At 35.6% G+C, this 18,956-nt stretch overlaps 1 protein-coding gene across 1 annotated transcript; it reads left to right on the plus strand.

Annotated features, from left to right (window-relative positions):
- Window positions 1-466: 466 nt before the first annotated feature.
- Window positions 467-6,857, plus strand: LOC149029747 (protein phosphatase 2C 51-like). Its single transcript, XM_089142083.1, has 3 exons — window positions 467-1,365; window positions 4,092-4,197; window positions 5,814-6,857. Exons 1-3 carry the CDS (start codon window positions 508-510, stop codon window positions 6,134-6,136), a joined length of 1,287 nt encoding a protein of 428 aa, XP_088998209.1. The 5' UTR covers window positions 467-507; the 3' UTR covers window positions 6,137-6,857.
- Window positions 6,858-18,956: the final 12,099 nt, after the last annotated feature.

An 18,956-nucleotide genomic window follows, 5' to 3' on the forward strand; every position in this document is an offset into this window, starting at 1 on the left:
AGATACTTTGAACGAAGCGGACCAAATGCGAGAAACCGACACAGAAGACACGTGTACCAAAAAGCAGGTCTCCGAAGAATCCGACGGGTCAACATTCTTTGTCAGAGAAAAGCAGGGGATCCTTTCCCCACGCCATAACGAAAAGCGAAATGCCACGTTATGTTTTCTAGAAATGATTTTTTTAAATCCGTGGGACCCACTTTCCATACGAATATCTTCTCCCGAAGCAAATCACTGCCATTCGAATCTCCTATTCCACGTGTTCTGTAATCAATCTCCAGCCGTCCACGTCTCTGCTGCAATGATCCACGTCTTTATGCGTCAGACCACCCTACCAAGCCACATGTGGCAGTTATCGAACGTGACTTATGATCCAACGGTCAAGACTCACTGCTTTTTCGAGTTCAACTTCCAGTATTTGAATGCGGCCATGTGTTTGTTGCTTTGTTTCATGTCTCCTCTCTTCGTGCGCTTGTGTTTGTTGAGAAATCAAAAGAGGAAGCAATAATGACATCGCCGGTAACCTGCAACGACGATTCTGGTTCTTCTTCTTTTTGCGTCAAGAAATCAATTCAGCTAAACGGATTGGAAAATGGAATGGTGAAATCTCCCTGCGATAACAAGAACGACGATAAATGCGTAAAGACTAGGAAAAGGAAGCATTTAAGGAAGAAAGTACCAACAGCCGGGTATTCTAGATCACCGGAACAGAAAAACGAGGAAAGTTCCAACAAATCAGGTTATGAAGAATCGTCGTCGTCGTCGTCGTCGCAATCGTTTTCGTCATCATCACCTTCATCTTCTTCGTCAGATCAATCGTCGGAGAACGAAGGTGTATCGGTGGGGATACTCGTTGCGAGCAGCGAAGTATTCGGAAGTGAAGAGGTAATACTGACCTTTCCGTGCCTCTCGCATGGTTCCGCTTCTGTTTGTGGCCGGAGAAGAGAGATGGAAGATGCAGTGATGGTTGTTCCGGGGCTTTTGTCCGGAGGTTTGGAACGGTATGACTTCTTTGGAGTGTACGACGGGCACGGTGGTTCGTTAGTAGCGAATGCGTGTCGAGATAGGTTACATCGAGTGCTGGTGAAGGAGATTGAACGCCGTGGGGAGTTAGATGGAACGGCTTGTAGGAAGGGAGACGATAAGTTTGATTGGAAGGATGTGATGGAGAGTTGTTTTGCTAAGATGGACGATGAATTCAAAGGTAGTGGCGTGGACGATGATTCTACATCGGAAACCACCATCGGGTCTACGGCGGTGGTGGCGCTTGTTGGAAGTGAGGAGCTTATAGTTGCTAATTGCGGAGACTCCAGAGCAGTGCTTTCTCGTGGAGGGGTTGCACTTCCACTATCTCGTGATCACAAGGTAATTTTTTCGTATAGTCATTTTTCCCCCCTTGAGTGTTTTAGTTCATTGTATCGTTGGAGCTAATTAATCTTCGAGATCTGTGTTTTGTTTTCTAAAAAGAAAAATTACTTTTGTAAGATGTTTGCAATTAGTTTGGGAATTAGCTCTGAACTATAACAATATAGAGGAAAATGGAAATTAGCCAGGAGAAGAAATCTATAAATTAAGGGGAAAAAACAAACATTAACGGTGTTTTTGGCTTCGGAAGTTCGAAGTCAGCCGAAAAAAGATGTCTAAAAATTAAGAAAAGAGAATCATGAAATGGTATTTTCTGCTTCGGAAGTTGGAAATTATCCCAAAAGAAGGTCGGAAATAAGGATCTAATAAATCACAAGGTAATTTTTTCGTATTACATTTTCGAACATTTTACTTCACTGTATAATTAGATCTAATAAATCTTCGAGAAGTGTGTGTCTTCTTTTTTAAAGAAGAATTACTTTTGTAAGAGTTGCTTGCAATTAGTTTGGGAATTATTTTCTTTCTGCTTCGGAGGTTGGAAATTAACCAAAGGAAGAAATCTATATATTAAGCACAAAAACAAACATTAATGGAGTTTTTGGCTTGGGAAGTTGGAAATTAACATGAAATAGTGTTTTTTTCGCTTTGGAAGCTGGAAGTTAGCCAAAAAAAGATATCTAAAACATTAAAAGAAAGAAAATCATGAAATGCTATTTTCTGCTTCGGAAGGATCTCAAAAAAGAAAATCGAAAATAGGGATCTTAATGTGAGGATATCGAACTGGTTTGTTCATTATATGAGGATGTCGAAGTAATTCGCTCATAGTGAGTCTGGCTAATTTGTTAATAATTTTCTTGAGTTTTCCATGTGAAGTAGCTGTTAATGCTTCATCTTGAACTTTGGCCTTATTTAATATAAATTGGTTGTAGTGATAATTAACTAACTATATTATTGTCATTTTCCGTTCTCTCTTCTTTTCAGTTGAAAAGGAATCTTTTTCGTTGCATAATCAGAATTAGCTTCTGAGGTTTAAATTTCTAAAATCTATTTCATAAAATTAGAAACGCCCATCTGTAGATCTAAAATCTACCCCACGTGTATTTAATTTATAACAACGTTAATACACAATAAAGGCTAATCAAGTTTGACCTCCGATTGCATGTCTCCCAAATCCCAAAAAATCCTAAATAGATTTCCCTAATCTGATGTTTTCGATGCATATAGATTAGAGACTAGGGTTCATAGTTTTACACCTCTGAACGTCAAACAAAAACATAGAGAGCCCACTGCTATATCAGTTTTCTAATCTCCCAAGTCTGAAGTCCATTTGGAGTCTTTGGTTAACTAGGTTTAAGCTCTCTGGGTTGGCTGGGGTGAGTAACATCAGAAAGAATAGGAGATCCAAGTTTGTTTTACAAGTCTTGTAGGTTGCATGGGTTAATAGAGCTAATTCGTTAGCCTCCTCCTTTAGCCCCCAACCCCCCTCCCCCCAAAGGAAAAAAAATTCCATTGGCCTATTTAGCTCTTGGGGGGTCAAGGAATCGGATTGGTCTATTTGTTTTGGAATTGGACAATCCCATCATATTCTAGTCTATTTTAAATCCATATGATTGGGATCATTCTATTATTAAATCCATATGACTGGGATCATTCTATTATTAAATCCATATGATCGTGATGCGGCAATTTCAATTGGGTTATGTTGTTCACCATTATTGATGGCTGTACTATTCCTGGTGTCCATGGATGGTGTCCAGTGGTCTAGTTTGAGTTGCACTATTATTGTTCCTTTACTTTTGACTTTGTAGTAGCAGTGCCTACTTTGAACTGCCTCTTTTCCACCGTTTCTTTTTGGCTTGATGGAATAGTGTTGCATGCTGCATGGGTTTCGAGTTCGTGCCGTTCAAACTCACAAAATGTATAGGGCACTCTTCCCCACCCTCACAAAAGGACTTTTCAGCCTTCTGACAACCCAGGACTTTTAGCCATGGAGCATTCTGCCATGCATTTTAAAAAATTACTTTCTTTTTAGATCAGGGAATAACAGTTCTTTTGTCAGTTAAAGGGAAAAATCGTTAACATTAGTGAAAAGCGACCTTGTGTCCTCTCAGATGACCGACTTAGATGACAACCCTGGCCAAGCTGGTGCAGGCCCTTGCTCGCTGGCAGCAAACCCTCCCTGATATTATTTTTATTATTTTGTGTACGATTGAAGTGGATAAGATGTGATCTTATCTAATGATAGATGTAGTAGTATTCAAAATTGATTAGGGTTTTTTACCCAAAAAAATTTTAATTAGGCTTTTAAGAGGAAGTATGGAGTATTGTTTTCCCAAGACCGTATGATTTTGTGTAAAGCAAACCTACCAGTGTGTAGAGCTTGAAGAGTACAAGGCATGCCTGTGCTATAATCAAGAGATTATGCTGGTTTTTGTGTATGCAATCTCTTCTTGAGACCTTTTATACCTTTTCATTTTTATTTTTTTTAAATAACTGGAGAAATAGATTTTGTTTTTACCTATTCATCTTGACCTGCTATCAATGGGAAACAAACTAAGTTATTGGTGCATGAACAACTCATTTATGGTTTTATGGACCCTTTGAAGTCAAGTGTGTGTTTGAATTCTTGATTGCATTTTTGTTTGCAACTTCCCCCCCCCCCCCCCAAATTGTTTGTGTTGTAGCTACTGTTCTATTGATTAATCAGGTGCTGTTCCTTTTCACAGCCTGATAGACCTGATGAGTTGGAGAGAGTAGAAGCTGCTGGAGGAAGAGTTATAAACTGGAATGGTTACCGTGTGCTAGGAGTACTTGCTACTTCTAGATCAATAGGTACGTGAACTTTTATATATAACAGTAATGGTAACATGAATAGTACAAGAACGGAAAAGCCTAAACTGGGATATAAACATACGCATAAACAGGGATATAAACACATGGTATCGATTATTTACAGCAGATGCATATCCGTGAATTGGTCTGACTTGAGATCAAATGATCACTTTTGACCACATCATACCGTATCAGTATCAAATCCATCCAGTATTGCTATCAAATTTAATTGTGAGTAGATTTTTTATGGTACGTAATTTTTGTAGTATTTTTCTGAACGAACATATTGAACCAATTGGTTGGTTGATCAGTAATTAAACTAAGAAATCTTTGATGAAAACATTTTTTCTGCTATTTAGGTAAGTGAATTCAAGGTGATTTTTAACTTTTGTCTTGGTTCTTAATTTTCTCAGAAAAAGATGAGAGTTACAAGAGAGTGTTTCATATGAGTGATGTTTAGTGCCATCTTAGTGAAAGACTTGCATTTTAGACTTTGAACTCACCAATGAGATTGGTACTTGTAAGGTCCATAATTGTTCATTGGTCTTGTGGAAGAAATGCTTGTTATATGGGTGGCTTTAGCTTTGTGTGCACGTCACTACAATATAGCATTGGCTTTTCCTTCACAACTCAACCCAACCACCACCACCACCAAACCCCCCCTCCCCCCTTAAAAAAAGGGGAGGTCCCACACCCCAGACAACAAATAATAAAGTAAAATCTTTATTAAAGCAATTTAGACTTTTCTTTTAAGGTCCTTTTATATATGTTGGGGAAGAGCGATTATTACATATACCACAAGAAGAGTCAGATCCTTGTGTCAGATTTGGATCTTGTTGACCCAAAAAAAAAACAAAGAATTTCAGATCTGGTATTTGCTAACTGAGCCAACCTTTGCTAGACTTTAGTTAGTTAGATAGAATTTGGATCTCCCATTACATGGCACCTGGCCTTACGCCTATTGACAAAAATAGTTTGAACTTTGCTTTTATATGTGATATTCATACATGAGAGATGTTCTCATTAATTCTAACAAAGAGGGAAGGGCTTTTTTTGTCATTTTGGATGGGTACCCATCCTGCCCTTGCATATTTGTGTGCAAAAACTGTTGCCTTGGTTCATTTAGGAAAACATTTCTACTGCATCTTAAAAGAGAGTTGTTTAGGGTTTTGGGTTGAGAGTTGTTTAGGGTTTTGGGTTGTTTAGAGAATTGTTTGATTGTTTCAAATGTTGAAATAATCATGAGAAAATGTCAAATTTGATGCCACATCTCAAATGTCAGTCTCACCATCAACCTCTAGAACGGTTCTGTTTCAAATAACTATCCAAGTGTCCGGTTAGATGAGCCTGGACGTGATTCCATGTGATAGCAGCATGGAGAACTTCTGTTTCTCTTTTGGGGGAAAAAACAAAATGAACTTTTGAGAAAAATGTTGTCCAATTTCTGTTGAAAACCAGCTTGTTTGCCTGAGATTCTTTTGCATTTTTTTGTATTTCTAGCTTATAGCGTTCTAAAGAATCCAATTGTCTGAAGCATTATTTTATGTACTTTTTTTTTGTAACTCGAATTAGGTGAACTAATCTCATTATCCTATGTGCGCTTTTGTGAAATTCAGGTGATCACTACCTGAAACCATATGTTATTTCAGAGCCGGAAGTTAAAGTCATCAAGCGAACTGAGGCTGATGAGTTTTTGATATTAGCTAGTGATGGGTTGTGGGATGTTATGTCAAATGAAGTCGCGTGTGAGGTTGTAAGAAGATGCTTTGATGGCCAAATAATGAAGAGATACTCAAAGATGGGTAAAGGGTTCAAAGAAGGTTGTGCTGGTGGGGCGGCAGCTTTGCTTGCTGAGCTTGCGTTGGCCAGAGGGAGCAGAGACAACATTACTGTTGTCGTCGTAGAATTGACGAAACCAACCAAGAATGGTTTCTCTTAATTCTTATTTTCTTTTCACTTACAAAAACTCCTTCTCCTGTTCTAATGGGAAGTTGCATTAAAAATCTGAAAGAGCGAGATGCAGCAGATACAGTGGAATTGCAATTTCATCGAGCTTTTGCAGGTGAAAGATTAAAGATGAGTTCAACATGAGACTGCAGAGAAGAGGGACTTACAAGGAGGGAAAAGCGCTAGGGTTGTGTTTGATGAAGCAGCGGTGAATCTAACAATCTCCTGTTGAGGGTTTGTACTTGGACACATCAAGCTTATTGCAGACTTATTTACTCTCATCTAATGTTCGAAATAGAAACACAATTTTAACGTGGTTCGATCTTCAGTATGAAATCTACGTCCACGGGTGAAATCCCCAATCAACTGTGTTCTGGGGAGAGCTTTCATTATCTTTAAATAGAGATGGTAGTGTACATGATGTGGTATTTTACAATGAGTAGAGTTCTACAAGTAAAAGAACTTTATAATGAGTGGGACTATTAGTCTTTGTGTTACACTGAAAGACTAATATCCGATAACATCTAAATTGAAGGTTTACACAATTCCCAATCAGGTTTAACTTTTTTGAGTACCATATTCATAAACCCTCTATCTATTATCCTAAGTTCCCGTAATGGCAGTGACATTCTTCTCCTCGTCTTGGTGGATATCTAATCCTTGTGAAGAGAAGTGACTGAAAACTGAAACCTTCTCTTTTTACGTATTTTCGTGTGGCACAAATTGGTAAATTATGGAAATTTAAGTTTGTATATACTACAATCTCCCAAGCTTAATGAATTATAAGATTTGATTATTTATAAATATGGTACGCTTTTTTTAGAATTTTATATCAGGGGTTGGGGACTTTTACTTATACAATTAGGAAGTGTCCGAATTCATGATCTTTTCAGTAAGGTGTACTCGTAATTGTCTATTGAGTAACTTTTCAATGATAATTATGTATGATTGAATTTATGATCTTTTCACTAAGGTGTGCTAGTAATTGTCTACTGAGTAACTCTTCAATGATATTAGAATATATCACGCGATAGAATTTTAATAAATTTTATAATTTATTAGATATTTGATGGAAGAGTCCTTTTTTTCATTAAAGGATCTAAATTTTCTCTGGATTTTTATTATGCTGCAAATGGTCGATATTGTGTCACGTGTAAAAGAAATCATCTGACGGTATTAAATCAAAGAGCGAGGGTATAGATGTAAATATTTTTTTTATGTATACTTAAAAGGATTTATCATTTACACACAAAAAAAAAGTTTATTATTTTGTAAATTTGCAAAAACAAAATCCCTAAATACCCGGCTCCAGGAATCAACAATTCTCCAACAAGAACCCAATTGTTTCTCGTTGAACTCCACTAACGTTTCTTCCCTCAAAGGGTTAACTTCAAAAAGCAATAATTCTTTAAAAACCCTAAATCTCCTCGTTGAGCCGCTCTGAACTAACTAAGATTTTAGCTCAACTCTAAACTATACTAAGTAGTTTAAAATCTGTAACATTCTTTTTTGGATGCAGATCTTGGTTCATCATTTTGGGGAATGGTTTGTAACCTAGCTACTATGAACTAGGCTTGAAGAATCTATTAGGGCCTGTTTGGTTACATGAATCTAGAGATTTCAAATCTCTGGATTCATGAATCTAAGAATTATACCCGTTTGGTTGTAAAAATCTCTAGATTTATGAAATCTACAGATTCACGTTTTTAGTGTAAAAAGGTGAATCTGTAGATTTATGGGTAAGGGGTGAAATCCAGAGATTTCAAAAAGCTATACAATTGTACATTCACAAAAATCATGTCGATCAAATAAATTTTTAGGATGAATTCACAGATTTCATTCCACAACCAAACACTTAATTTTATAAATTATAACTCCATAGATTTGAAGTCTATAGATTTGAAATCTCTAGATATTTGAAATCTCCAGACTCATGTAACCAAACAGGCCCTTATATGTTGTGCTTTTTAGCCATGAAAGTAGTTTAGAATCTTTAGCATTCTTTCCTGGATGCATATCTTGGTTATTCATATTGGGGAATGGTTTTAATCTTGGTTTCTACAAATCTTTTAACTGCAAGAATTGCTAAAGATCTTGGTTCATCATTTTGCAAAAGTTGATTCTTGAAGAATTAAACTAGGGCTTGAAGAATTGAACTCGACAATTACTGATCCACAACTGGGGTAGAGGAGAACTGGTGATTCTTGAAGCTAACCCTTTGAGAGAAGAAATGGTAGTTGAATTGGAAGAAGAAGCAATGGGTTGTTGTTCTTCTTTGGGTAAAGAATCGTTGATTCGTAGAGTTAGACAGATTTAGGGATTTGTTTTTGCAAATTTAAAAAATGCATTTTATAAATAATAAATATTTGAAATATATATATATATATATACAAGCAAACGGCTTTCTATCATAGTTTGGATAGTTATAGCGGCCCATAGGCGCGAGATGTACCTTGTGGGGGGGGGGGGGCGGTCCTCTTGACATAGTCCTTTCAGGCAGTGGCCGTTTAGTCCATGGTCCATTGGATGGTCGACTACTGCCAACATGTCCGGAAGTTTCATTTAAGTCAAATTTACACTGATAAGATCAATGCTCCTGCCACCGAGCTACATAATATGACAACTCCATGGCCCTTTTCAGTATGGGGTATGGACGTCATTGGGCCGATCACCCCTAACGCTTCCAACGTGTGTGTGTATATATATATATATACCCTTACTCTCTGATTTAAGAGTGTGAGATGATTTCTTATACACGTGGCACAATATTGGTAGTTGGCTGCATGTTGCAATAGCTGAAGTAAATAAAAATTCATTTTCTCCACCCTTACAAACTAAGCCACTCAGTAAACTCTTTCTTCCAAACCTCTACCTTTTTTGTAGCGAAAAAAAAAAAAAGGGAAGACATAATTTTCAATCTTTTTTTTATTTTTATGAAAAGAGAAAATTCATTAAGCTACTTAACACAATTACATGGATTTCTCTATGATACATGGGATCCTGTAAGATTAGTAGATGCTTCCAAGCTAGATTAACATTGTCTGTGCATGGGGGAGGGGAACATGCAATAGTTAAAGTTCTGTGTTGTCCTTGCAACATTCACCAAAATAGTTATTACATGTAGAGGCCAAGCCTTGGTAGTAGGCTTAGGTAAGAGAAATGGTAGAGCAGGGTGATTGCTCCAAATCTCTTGGATTTCCAGTCTTTCTTGTGTTGCCTTGTCAATGTCTACCTGTTGGCCAAAAAGTGTTGCCTCCAGATCATCTACTATATTTAATCTATCAAGGTTAATAAACTAGACATGTCCTCCCGCATATAATCCACACTCCATCCCTTGCTTTCTAGACATTTCTTATATACCACTGCACACAATAATACAATATTATTAGTAGTCTGTATAGAGTGACAGATATTACCTACAAATTGTTGGGGTTCCTCAAGAGGATTTTGCAAAGGAGTTTCCTGGGGGTTAATACTGCCACCCTCATTCACATACAGCTTTAAAGCTGCAATCCATTGATTAGTTTGGGATAGCACCACAGATGGGTTGGGTGTCTTTTGATTGAATAAGCTAGAGTTTCTCTCTTTCCATATAAAGTAACAAGTGATTATAAAAGCTGAAAAAAACCAAGTGATAGTTTGCTTATCCATTTGTGAACTTGAGAGAAGGTTATTGCACAAATGCAAAACCGAGGTATTACTCCAATTTTCTATCCGGAACCCAATGGTCCTACAGTATGAATTCTTTTTGCCCAATCACAAAAAATAAAGATATGCCATATTGTCTAATCCTTGTTGGGGGTGTCCAAAGATTGAACTAGAATGATGTTTGTGTTCCATCCCTTCTTTTTTGAGCCACCATTGTTTTGAAACTAAGAGAGAATGTTGATGATACTGTCCCATATCCAGGATCCCTTCCTTTGGAGACTTTAAGATTGAAAAGAGTAAAATCCTTAAATTATTTTTCTCTAAGGACTCGAACCTATAGTGCTTCCAGATTAGTGATAAGTCTCCATCCCTGCTTCAGTAACAATGTTGAGTTGTAATCCTCCATTTTCTTAAACCCAATCTGCTCAGTTCATTTGGTTGACAACATTTTTCCCATGATATTGGGTGCATTTGCTTGTTTTTGTGTGGATGGTCATTGCAAAATCTCTGATAGATAGCATCTATCTTTGTGCAAATTGTCTTAGGGAATATAAAGCATTGCATTTGAAAAAGTGTCATCGATTGAAGTGTTACTTGCATCAATACACCTCTTCCTGCATACGATAAATTTGTTGTTTTCCGGCTTGCCAATTTCCTTGTCATTCTATTCAGAATTGCATGTAAGTTTTGCCTTTCCTCGTCTAGCTAGCAATTTTGTCCCCAAATATTTTCTCTCTCCCTTAATCTCAAATACTTTTAGTATCGAAAGGATTTGGTTCTTGGTTTCTCTTTGAACGTTGTGGCTGAAGAAAACCCCACTTTTCTCAAAATTAATTCCATGCCCTATCAAATCTGAGAATAGTTCGAGTACTGCCTTCAGTGTTAGAACATCCTCGGATTCAGCTCTGCAGAAGAGAAAGGTGTTATCTGCAAAAAATAAATGGGAGATCTCCAAAGCCCCTCTTCCCACTTTGATACCTTTTAACAGGTCAACAGATATGTACTCATCAAGTAATCGAGAAAGCACCTCCATAATTAATATAAAAAGGCAAGGACTGAGAGGACACCCTTGTCGTAACCCCTTGACCCAGAGAACCACAAGTAAGGGGTGCCATTAATTTTAACAGAGAAGGTGGGTGAAGAGATGAGGGCTTCAATGAGATGACACCAATAGCTGTCAAAACCAAGGAATTAAAAGAATTCGTTGATAATTCCCTGATCTACCTTGTCATAAGCTTTTGACATATTCAGCTTTAGGGCCAAATAACCAATCTTACTGCGAGTTTTATTCTTGAAATGAAAATTTTCATGGGCCACAATAATATTGTCAGTGATTTGTCTGTTGGTCACAAAAGCACCCCAGTTTGGTGAAATGATACTGAGAGAAGAGGCTGCAATCTTTTGGCCAAATTTTTTTCAATGATTTTATAAGAAATATTACACAAACTAATAGGTCAAAAATCTGCCTTCTTCCATTTTCAGGATGAAGCAAAGAAGGGTATTGTTCACCCCAAAGGGGAGTTGGCCTTCCGAGAAAAAAGGTTGTGACAAATTTAATCACATGTTCATTAATTAAATCCCAATACATTTGATATAAGAAAACATTAAAACCATCAAACCCAGGGACTTTGTAGGGGCCAAGGGAGAATACTGCATTCTTAATCTCAGAGGAGTCAGGGGTAGCCGACTGATTTTCAATTCCAATCCCAATGGGTGGGAAAAGGCATTCAACAAACGTAGGATCCAATGGGTTGGAGGACTAATACAGTTGGTTCATGTAGTTAGCAAACACCCCTGCAATCTCTCTAGGGTTAGAGAAACAACGTCCATTATATTCAATGAAGGAAATCCTTCTTCGGTGGTGATTAATTTTAACAGAGAGATGGTAGAACCTAGTGTTTATGTCCCCATTAGAGATATACTTATTCGAGATTTCTGAAACCAAAACATTTCCTTCACGTCAAGTGCCCAAGCCATCAATTTTTTCTTTTGATTGATAAAATCCCAATTAGGGAGGGGTAGTTGTTCTAACAAGTCAACTTCGAGGGTAATCTGGTGAAAAAGATTGTCCACTTGGCCAAAAACTGATTTGTTTAAGTATTGTAGAAATCTAGAAAGATTGGCCAATTTTTTATTAAGGGGGTGTACTAGAACTCACTAACCAAACAATTTGAACGTCCACAGAGAATTTAGGGTGAGAGAACTGGCATTTTGAAAGTGAAAGAGTTTTCAACTATTAATAGGCAAAGCAAAAGGTTCGAGTATGATGGGATTGTGATCAGACCCAGTAGCAAGAAGTTTAGAAACCCCAAAGATTAAGAAAACACCTTATCCAATTTGTGGAGGAAAAAATTCAATCCAATTCTTCCTTGACAAGATTAGGGGGTTTTGTCTATTGGTCCAGGTGTAATAAGTTCTAGAAACAAAATTTCCGTTAGATCCGCCCCTATATATCATTAGAGAGAGTCCTCTTCACTAAGATGTATTGATTAATGTCAATTGAGCCAACCTTTGAAAATTATCTTCATCCTTTTACATTCATTAAAAAAAATTCTTTTTTTTATAAGCATAGATGCTCTATTCCATTTCCTTTTAATATAATTGAAAATACTGTGCTTTTTTTTTTTTTTTTTTTTTTTGCTTTTAACATGTAACACGTGGTATAAAGTATAAAACAAATAAATCCTTCTCTTTATGACAAAAAGATGCTTCTTTTTCTTATTGGTTGCCTCTAACTTTATTTATAGATATAAGATAAGATAATGGTTGAGAATGTCAATAACTTTTAAGTAGTTAAGAGGATTAACCAATCACAAACTTAGACACTTTGTGAGGGAGAGTTTTTCAAAAGAAAAAGGACGACGAGGTGACACATGTTAGCAACCAAGCAATTTACTCAGTCTTTTTCTTCTATCAATTATGAAACAAAACACAATTAAAGGTTGAAAGGCTTGGATTTGATTTTCGATTCCTGACCCACATCTTTTAAGTAGGGATTAAATTAACCCAATGATCTTTTTTCTTTCTTTCTTTCTTTCTTTTTATTCTGAACCAAGAAACTGAACATTCGATTCTTTATCTTCAATGTGAGTGTTGTTAGTGGACGACCTGCTCTGCTTAGCTAAACTCATCTCAACAGTCATGTTCAAACCTTTTAAGTGGGAGGATACTAAAAATTGACTTATTACTTTAGCCTCTCAGCAATGCATAATACTAACATACGCAGTTGAGAGCAAGGTTTAAAGTATCCCACGATACCATACGATACTAGTCGATACGTATCCGTATTTGACCAAACCGATACGATACATCTCGATACGTCTCTCTATTGAATTACACTAAAATACATTAGCTAGAGCGATACAATACTCGATACAAGACGATATGTCTCTTAAAATCACTTGACCGATATGATACTCAATACTCGATACTTTAAACCTTAGTTGGAAGGATGTGTTTGTAACTTGTAATCAGAATGTTATTTGCAGCAGGGGAGCAGCCTACAGCCAACGGTTAAATTTTTGCCACTGTGTATGAAAAATAATCCAAAGGTTGAAAGAGAAAATCCTGGGGTATGAATGTAAATATGATTTTCATTTTTACATTCAAAGGTTTACTATTTTCAAAATTTACAAAACAAAAATCCCTATTTCCTTTCTCCTGCACTGACAACTCTACCATGGCTGATAAAGCTTCTACGCCCACCTCAAATACCTATCTCAAGCTCTTTAAATTTGAAAAAAAGACTGATATAACTAAGATTCTATTTCCTTTCTCCTGCACTGACAACTCTACCATGGCTGATAAAGCTTCTACGCCCACCTCAAATACCTATCTCAAGCTCTTTAAATTTGAAAAAAAGACTGATATAACTAAGATTCTTTTTTTTTTTTTGTTCATAAAATTTCCAATCTTTGATCTGTCGAGTCCCCTAAATAGGGTTTTTCCTCTTGATTGGACGGTGGACGAACTAGGTTAGATCCTGATAGCCTTTTTGTACGCCTCCTTGGCTTCTCCCATCGTGCAGCTCAAAAGCAATACTACATCCCAAAAAAACAGCTCTTCCTTCCGTGTTTTTTCTTCATAAGAGCTTGTTGGAGCGCTCAGATTGCTGAGAGTCCAAATCTGAGTGGCGACGTTTGAGAGCACATATGGGAAAATTGGGAATTGAGTCGGTTAAAATTGATTTCAGCATTCGTTCTTGCCCGTCGACCATTTCTCACTCAAAGCAAAATCTTTTCTTGTAGAACTTCAATAATACGATCATCGTCTTTTAGAACCTCTTCTGACTAAGATCAAGTAGGGTATCTTCTTGTTTGTGCTTCTCGATTTGCTGGCCCAGGGTTTGATATCGATATGTTATGGATGGTTCTTGGTTCATGGGTGTATTGTTGGTTTCTGATGCGTAACAGTTATATTGATACTTCTCCCGACTGAGCCCCCTTCAAGCCGAAGACGATGAGTCCTGCAAAAAGGGTTAGATGTGGGCCGGCTAGAGTACTGGGCAGTCCTGCAAAAAGGGTTAGATGTGGGCCGGCTAGAGTACTGGGCAACCGCCTTGGCTAAGTCAAATAGTGAACAGATTAAGGTCAACTCACGTTCAACAATGGTTCTTCTCTTCATTTAAGCATATAAAATCTCCACTTGTTAAGGCATAACACAAGCAGGATCACTATTTTGTAAATTGGGGATTGAGTCGGTTGGGTTAGGGACTTAATTTTGTAAATTTAGAAAACTTAATCCTTTAAATTTTATATTTACATATATATCTTCACAGTTTTTCTTACAGCTGTTGGATTTGTTTTGAAAACGTGGCCAGGTCCTAGCCATTGGTAGTAGTTGCTGTCGCAAATAAAAATCCCTTGCAATCTTTCTTGTCTCTATCAACAAAGAAAAAATGGTTGGTAGTCGAAACCAAATCGATTCACTTCTTTGCTTGCACTTTTTTTTTTTGGGTAAGATCTCTGCTTGCACTTAATAAGCCTAAAATTAAGGACCTTTATGGTATTAATTATTATTATTTATTTTTCCTGTTAAAAAGGAATGAATTTAGGGATCCAATTTTGATAAAAGAAAATAGTTTGGTGAATTTTGCCAATAAGAAATCATGGAATAAAAATTAAGTTTGATACATCAAAATGAAAGATTGATAAAAGAATAATAATAAAAGTGAATAACAAATCATTAAGATTTGAGAGTGAGAAAAACGAAAACAATAAGGCTTTTACAAAAAGAATGCGTGTTTATTATTATACCCTAAATTTGCATTTGAATTTTTAACAAGTTATACAAAATGAATGTTTTGACCCATAATAAGCATGTGTTTATGGATTATGAATATATTTTATTCTGTTAAACAAAAAAAATGATTTAAAATGGATAACTAACCCATCAAATGAAAAGCTTCAGAAAATGAGAATGAAACTTGATACAAAAAATAAAAAAGAAAGAAAAACCCTACAAACATCAAATGACAAGTCCATTCATGTTTTATAGTGGAATAAGTATATGGACATGAATGCGCATGTTTGTGATACAATCATCTCCTCTGTATGTGAAGTATAGGTCTATTGACAATGTATTTGATATTTTCAATGCAAATTGTATGCTATAAGTCTTATATCAAAGAATACTATAATCATGACACTTTATGTTGCCTTGTAAAATTTAATAACTTCTACATTAATATTAACTCTATTTTTAGCCAACCAAAATAAATTAGTGTCTTTAGGATCGAAAAAAGATTGACCCTTAAAGTATCTTTCCCTAAAGACTCGAACCTACAGTGATTCCGAATTAGTGATAAGTCTCCATCCCTACTTTAGTAACAATGCTAAATTGTAATCCTCCATTTTCTTAAAAACTCAATTTACCTAGTTTCTTTGGTTGACAGCATTTTTTCCATGATATTAAGTGCACTTGCTTGGTTCCTATTTTTGTGTGGATGACCATTCCAAAATCTCTAACAGAACATCTATCTTTATGCAAATTGTCTTAACAAACCTAAAACAATATATTTGAAAAAGTGTCATCAATTGAAGTGCTGCTTGCATTAATACACCTTATCTTAGATACGATAAATTTGTTGTTTTCCAGCTTGCTAATTTCCTCGTCATTCTATCCAGAATTGCATGTAAGTTCTCTGCGTTTCCTCGTTCAGCCAGCAATTTTGTCCCTAAATATGTTGTCTCTCCCTTAATCTCAGATACTTTTAGTATCGAAAGGATTTGGTTCCTGGTTTCTCTTTGAACGTTGTGGCTGAAGAAAATCCTACTTTTCTCAAAATTGATTTCATGTCTTGTCAAATCTAAGAATAGTTCGAGTACTACCTTCAGTGCTAGAGCATCCTTGAATTTAGCTTTGCAGAAGAGAAAGGTGTCATATACAAAAAAATAAATAGAAGATCTCCGAAGCCCCTCTTCCCACTTTGATATCTTTTAACAGGTTAACGAATAAGTACTCAGCAAGTAATTGAAAAAGCATCTCCATATAGTAATTATCCCATAATAAAATAATATCAATAGAATCTAGTGATTTCAATTTCACACAATTTATTTGCTTGTAATTATAATACAATTGAAAATACTGTGTTTTTCTTTTTTTCTTTTCTTTTAACATGTAACACGTGGTAAAAAGTATAAAACAAATAACTCTTTCTCTTTATAATAAAAAATTAAAAAATAAAAAATAAAACATGTTTCTTTTTCTTAGTCTTTGCCTCTACCTTTATTTATAGATATAAGATGAGATAATGGTTGAGAATGTCAATAACTTTAAGTAGTTAAGATGATTAACCAACCACATGTTTAGACACTTTTGTAAGGGAGAGTTTTTCAAAAGAGAAAGGACAACGAGGTGACACATGTTAGCAACCAAAGCAACCTACTCAGTCTTTTTCTTAAACAACACACAATTAAAAGTGCCTTTGTACTAAAAAAAACACACAATTAAAGGTGGAAGGACTTAAGGATTTGATTTTCGATTCCTGACCCACATCAATCGATAGGTTGGGATTAAATTGACATTTTGGAACCAAAATTTTTTTTCTTCCCTGAATCAAGAAACTCGACATTCGATTCTTTATCTTCAGTGTGAGGGTTGATAGTCAAAAACAAAACGATTCACGTCTTTACTTGTATTTTTTTTTTTGGGAAATGTAATGTCAGAATTGCTACATCAGCCTTTATTAGTTTTGATGATAACAAACACAAATTATTAATGTCTGTATTAAGTTGTAATTGTCCAGCTCATTACTAAAACAAGTGGACCAAATCCAACTAATTGAACAAAAAATTCACCGGATGCTCGAACTCAAGTATTCTTAAACAAGAAACCAAGGTTAATATGAACTTTAAGATCAAAGCACAAAAAAATGGGAAAATCAAGTAAAGTTCAAGACTTAGATGAATTAGGGACTTAGGACATATTCACATACACTCATATGTAATCACACTTAATTATATGCATATCATATCACTAGACTGACCCATGACATATTAAAAAAGTATATGAGGCTTAGAGTTGGCTAGAAATACCAAAAACTCAATCAAGTCCATATCCCAACATCATTGTGCATTCTGTGTTACAGAAGGACGACCGTCCTATCCCAAATTTGCCCAACGACTACAAAAATTGAAACAGATCTCCGTCTAGACTAAAATTACACAAAAATTTTATATCCGTTGGAGGTTTGGCCAAACATTTAAATGCCTACTTTGTAAGCCCAACCATCTCCATTTGAAAGGCTCTACCTTGTCTATTGAACATTTACTACTTCACAACTCTCAAAATTCTCAAATTGGTGAACAAGCATTGAATACTTGCCTTTCAACTTCATTCAACTTTGAAGGAGATTTCAAAGTTATTAAGCAAGCTCAGTGGAGTAAAGCTTTGAGTGATTGAATGCCATTGGGACTTCAATAGTGATGCATCTCATATCTTGAGCATTCATTCCTCACTACATCACATTCACACAATGGGTAAAGTGTCACTCCCGTTGTTAGATAATATATTTAACTTCTTTAAATTGTATTGGTTGTTTAATTCTAATCTAGGTTGATTATAATTGGTAAATAAATGGTGTTCTTGCCTTATTAAATATAGGTTGTAAATAGTTTGATATCTATCCATTGTATTGAAAAAGAATCACTAGTGGAATACTCTTTTGACGCCAAGAAAGGAGTGGATATAGACTAGCAAAGTCAAACCACTATAAAATATTTGTCTTGTATAATTGATTGCATTTCTTAATTATTATTAAAATTTACAATTTACTTCGTATTTGCAATTAAACAAAAAAATTAGGCAAGTCCACTAGTTGCAACATATTCCCCCCCTCTAAGTTGTCTTAACAAGCTCATTAGGATTTGCAAATGAAAAAAACGAAAAACAATAAGGATTTTATAGAAATAATGCATTTTTATTATTATACTATAAATTTGCATTTGAATTTTTAGTAACTTATACAGAAATGAATGTTTTGACCCATAATAGACTTAGTGTATAATATGCATTTATGGGTGATTTTTATTTTTATTTAAAAAAATTAAAATGGATACCTAGAAATTGAAAACGTCAAAAAATGAAAATGAACCTTGATAAAAAAAAAAACAAAAAAAACACTACAAACGTCAAATGACAAGTCCGTTCATGTTTTATTGTGGAATAAGCACATAGACATGAATGTGCATGTTTGCAATACAATCATTTGTATGTGAAGTATAGATCTATTGACAAGGTATATGATATTTTCAATGCAACTAGTTGTGCTAGGAGTCTTATATTAAAAAAATAAAAAAAAACAATAATCATGACACTTTATGTTGATTTGCAAAATTTAAAACTTTTACATTAATATTAACCAGGGTACATTATATTGCCGAAATGTCGTGAAAAAGCGGCATGTCACTCAAAGGCGACATGAAACCAAGTATCGAAACGACAACAACCAAATGTTGCCAACAAATTGCTTAATAATCGACATTTTTTGCCGAACTAGAGAAATATCAACAAAAATTGAAGATTTTTTTCTACCGGTAGTATGAAACTATGAATTCTGCCACTATCAGTGCTGTTGGATGCTAGAAGAGATGAAGGAAACTCCGAACCAGCCTTGTTCTCTGTCTCTTGTAGGGCACACCTCTCTCTCTCTCTCTTTCTTCGTT

The sequence above is a fragment of the Hakea prostrata genome, chromosome 1 (assembly GCF_041222555.1).
Source record: "Hakea prostrata isolate BN-2017 chromosome 1, UWA_Hpros_2, whole genome shotgun sequence".
Lineage (NCBI taxonomy): Eukaryota > Viridiplantae > Streptophyta > Magnoliopsida > Proteales > Proteaceae > Hakea > Hakea prostrata.

Bases quoted from the DNA above. Each gene is read 5' to 3' on its own strand.
- LOC149029747 (XM_089142083.1), top strand. From the start codon at position 508: ATGACATCGCCGGTAACCTGCAACGACGATTCTGGTTCTTCTTCTTTT. The intron at 1,366-4,091 runs GTAATTTTTTCG...TCCTTTTCACAG, and splicing joins CACTATCTCGTGATCACAAG to CCTGATAGACCTGATGAGTT. The intron at 4,198-5,813 runs GTACGTGAACTT...TGTGAAATTCAG, and splicing joins TGCTACTTCTAGATCAATAG to GTGATCACTACCTGAAACCA.